The sequence below is a fragment of the Rutidosis leptorrhynchoides genome, chromosome 1, assembly GCF_046630445.1.
Source record: "Rutidosis leptorrhynchoides isolate AG116_Rl617_1_P2 chromosome 1, CSIRO_AGI_Rlap_v1, whole genome shotgun sequence".
Lineage (NCBI taxonomy): Eukaryota > Viridiplantae > Streptophyta > Magnoliopsida > Asterales > Asteraceae > Rutidosis > Rutidosis leptorrhynchoides.
In genome coordinates this window covers 452,603,770-452,608,513 of record NC_092333.1, presented here as the reverse complement: position 1 = coordinate 452,608,513, position 4,744 = coordinate 452,603,770, and the positions used below count along the sequence as shown (strand labels likewise).

The 4,744-nt window shown below is 34.1% G+C and overlaps 1 protein-coding gene across 1 annotated transcript; it reads left to right on the top strand.

Annotated features, from left to right (window-relative positions):
* The first annotated feature begins 440 nt into the window (after positions 1–440).
* LOC139873403 (probable glycerol-3-phosphate acyltransferase 8) lies at positions 441–4,286 on the top strand. Its single transcript, XM_071861338.1, has 3 exons — positions 441–744; positions 896–1,249; positions 3,177–4,286. The coding sequence occupies exons 1-3, from the start codon at positions 460–462 to the stop codon at positions 4,050–4,052; spliced, it is 1,515 nt and encodes a 504-aa protein (XP_071717439.1). The 5' UTR covers positions 441–459; the 3' UTR covers positions 4,053–4,286.
* Positions 4,287–4,744: the final 458 nt, after the last annotated feature.

Here is a 4,744-nt window from a genome sequence, read left to right as displayed (position 1 = left end):
ATTAATATGAAACAGAGGGAGTAATATTTAATTTAATGCATTTATTTCTTTTTATAAAAATAAAAATTGTAGAACTTTTTTTATAAGACTTGTTCAAACTTGTTCTAAAGTCTACTTGGCCTAAACATTGAAATCGAACTGTCCCCACTTCATTAGCTCTAAGTTGCTCAACGGTGACCCTTAAAACATTCAATTTGGTAAATGCTTCTTCATCCGTGAATCTAAACATTGTAAAATATAAGTCAAAAAGTCAACTTTCTTACCAATGCATTTAAACCGCTCAACAACTTTAAAGGGTAATGTCGTCATTCTACCCAACATCCACCCAAAGTTCCCACCTACATTCAATATTCAAAGGCAATTTCGTCATTTACTTACAAACCCCCACATTTAAAACCAACACCTTCCCCCTCTGTCTTCCTCATTCAGTCTCCCTCTACACAAATCTAGTGAGAGAAAATGTCGTTACCGAAGCCGGAATTCGGCCGCAAACCGTTCCCGCCGATCGAGAAATGCGATCTCTCCGCCATAAACCACCGTTCAGTTGCCGCTGATCTCGACGGAACTCTGTTGAAATCCAGCTCTGCTTTTCCGTACTACATGCTCGTCGCGATCGAAGCCGGAAGCCTCCTTCGCGGCCTCGTTCTGTTACTTTCTTTTCCGATCGTCGCGATTGCGTACATTTTCATCTCGGAAGCTTTGGCTATTCAGATGCTGATTTTCATCTCCTTTTCCGGCCTTAAGGTTAATTAATACGGAGTAATTATGTACTTTAATTTTTATTTATATTCATATATTCATATATAATTAAATTTAAATATATAATTCTATTTCAAAAAAATGATATTATCTCATTTAAATAAGTACTGATTTAAATTTAAATATGTTATTACAGGTGAAGGACATAGAGTTAGCGTCACGTGCGGTACTACCTCGGTTTTACGCGGCGGATGTGAGGAGTGATAGTTTTGATGTGTTTGATAAGTGTGAAAGGAAAGTAGTTGTAACTGCAAATCCGATAGTGATGGTGGATGCGTTTGTGAAGGATTATTTGGGAGGGGATAAAGTGCTCGGAACGGAAATTGAAGTGAATGAGAAAACTAAAAGAGCAACCGGATTCGTAAAGGAACCTGGTGTTCTGGTTGGCAAATGGAAGAAGATTGCGATTTTGAAGGAGTTTGGAGACGATTCGCCTGATATCGGACTTGGTGATCGGAGATCTGATCACGATTTTATGTCTGTTTGCAAGGTTAGTTTAATTCTAATTCTAATTCTAATTCTAATTATGTTAAGTGCTTGATATGTATGATTTTTTTGTTTTGTACGAGTAATAGATAATAAAATAATTAATAATTAATTGCTTGCATATATAGTATACTAAATTGAGGGGATATGATATGTTAATAAGTAATAAGTAATATCGTTACTTAACATATAGAAATTGAGTATCACAATTCACATCACATATACTCATATTAATATATTAACTAGTTCATTGACCCGTGAATTTCACGGGTTTGATGAAGACATCTACATCATAATATTAGTGTCATTAACCCGTTGATATATGGTTTTAGCAATTTTATTGCACGAAAACAATCCCAATTCTTGAATGTTTAAGATTACTCGTATCCTAAATCTTTACAACACTACAATAGTTAATACAACACTAATATTGAGCAGTAACAGACTAACAAAACAAAAAATTTATATGAATACAATGAAACACAAAAAGGAATAAAAAATGTATTTGTTCTTGAATATGTATGATACGGAAAATTGAAGAGTTATGGTAGATATTTGAGGGCATTAGCAATATTGATTCATTAAATTTAAATTTCGAGATACCATAAGAAAGAAATGTGTGAGATAGAAGCTAGATAATGTTAATTTAAAGAAGCGATTAAGTTAGGTCTAAGTATCTTAATGTTAATTTACATATACTGTGTTTTTTGTTTGGCACATACTTAATTGGGTGGATATGGCCTTCACCATGTAAATTCATCTCAATTGTATTAAGTTAATTCACTATTGGGTGAAGTACTTGTATTTAATTGAATTTACGTTGTTTGTAAAAGGAGTGTATGTATTGATATGTGTAAAAAGGTATTTTTCACATAAAGCATGCTTCCATTTAATAAATTTAAATTAAAATAATTTAATACATGTGACATCATTGTTTTTACTCTTACAAACTCGTAGAAGCTAAAGTTACAACTCATAGAAGCAAGTGATGACCTCACCCTAAACACCAATTTAATAGATAGAATAGATAGATTAATATCATTATGAATTTCAAATTATAGTAATTAATTTTATTCTTAGAATTTCAATAATTGTAAGTATATACAGTTAATTTATATATAGTATTACATGAGATAGAAAAGTTTATGAAGAGCTGGCGATTGAATTTTTGAATTAGTCTGATTTATTTTGTCTGTTACTTTGTACCAATTAATTGTTTCAAAAATTAATGCGAGTATTAATTCTAAATTAAATGTCAGTCATTATATTAGCTAAGTTTGCCTCTTAAATGGCTCCCTGTATGGATGTGCTGATGCTGATGGATACATATATATAAAGCTAGAATTGAATTCTGTCCATGTTTAGGCAATACACTTTACTAAAATGGTTACCAAAGTAATCCTGAAATACAATGCGATTGATTAAGTATAGACATTGTCCAAAACTAAAGCTCGCCAGGATATAATGTACGTATGTACTTACCGAGTGAGGGTGGTTATATATAGTACTTATGTGATTATGTAATCTGCATTTTCGGTGTATTATTGGGTCACTGACATATATGTATCTATATCTCAAACTACACACATTTATTAGTGAAGATATGTATTTAAAATAGTGGTTGGAGGTTTAATAAAATCATGTAAAGTTGGATGTACTCTAGTAAAAATAATAAAGAAATTTAATACGATAGTAAGACCATTGTTGAATAACTCTTTGAATGATATTGGCCCACTGCCATACATGTTTTGCAGAATCCATGTGGTAGTCATTAGATATAAAGCCTATCTAATTCAGGTCTTTATGACTTCAATATTTGTTACATGTAGTTGGCCTACACTTGAATTGAATTATAATAAGAGTTTGAAATTGACTTTTATAACTAGCCCAATTGTTGATCTACTTAATCTAATGGTTTTTGAAAATTACAGGAAGGTTTTATGGTGCCAAAAGACAAATCAGCAACCATAGTATCGCGAGATCGTCTGAAAACCCGTTTGATCTTCCATGACGGGCGTCTAGTCCAGAGGCCGGACCCACTAAATGCTTTGATCACCTATGTCTGGCTGCCATTCGGGTTTATATTATCTCTTATTCGTGTTTACTTCAATCTACCGTTGCCAGAACGAATTGTACGTTACACTTATGGTATGCTTGGAATCAAGCTTGTGATCCGCGGGAACCCACCTCCTGCCCCGTCACCCGGGACCCCTGGGAACCTTTACGTCTGCAATCATCGTACAGCACTAGACCCAATTATCATCGCCATTGCACTTGGACGAAAGCCATTTTGTGTGACATACAGTGTAAGTAAACTCTCAAGATTCATGTCTCCAATTCCAGCAATTGCCCTGACCCGTGATCGAGAAGCAGACGCTGCCCGGATCAAAGAACTGCTCCAGAAAGGTGACCTAGTGGTCTGCCCGGAAGGGACTACTTGTCGTGAGCCTTTTTTACTGCGGTTTAGTGCCTTGTTTGCTGAATTAAGTGATAGGATTGTTCCTGTGGCTATGAACCTCAAACAGCCTATGTTCAATGGGACAACAGTTCGTGGTGTCAAATTCTGGGACCCGTATTTCTATTTCATGAACCCGCGTCCCACATATGAGATCACGTTTCTCGAGCGTTTGCCCGAGGAGATGACGGTTAAGGGTGGCGGGAAAACAGCGTTCGAGGTGGCTAATCATGTGCAGAAAGTGTTGGGTGGTGTTTTAGGATTTGAATGCACAAATTTGACAAGGAAAGACAAATACTTGTTACTAGGTGGGAATGATGGTAAGGTGGAGTCAATGTATGGCAAGAAGTGAATATGATCAAATTTAGTCAAGTAAAATGGTGGTGGTTAGTGGTTGGTAAAGGTGGTTATTGACTAGTTATATACTTGCTTGCGGTATTGTTATATCTAGGTGAATGAATGTGCACCATGAAACACTCTTTAATTCTTTCAATTGTGATGACATTTCTTTGGGTATCATTAGTATATGTTTGTTCATCCACCATCTTTGGTAGACAAGCAAATAAACATAAACATTATATTATATATGTGCTATTGATTTTGGTTCACTCACATCTATATTTATATTTATCTAATGTGTCTCGTATAATGGTATCATATGTCCTATGTCCTATCCTTATGAAAAGAAGTGAACATAAGGGTCGTTCAGTCATAATCATAAACATAACTGAACGAACAAGACAACATTAGTAGAAAGGAGATGATAAATTCACTTGTTTTTCTATGATCCAATTTTATTATGCACTATCTACTTATACACATATACACAGTACAAGTTATCAATGGATAATATAAATGGATTTATAAAATATTTGAGTGGAAATATCATCCCTTAAAAAGGAATATAGTGTACAAGAAAGGGTTACAATGACATGAGTTAACATCTTTTGTTAATTGTGTGAGATTCTTACTGGAAAATATGAAGTAGATGAGAGTAAGAGGTATTATATATATATATATATATATATATATATATATATATAT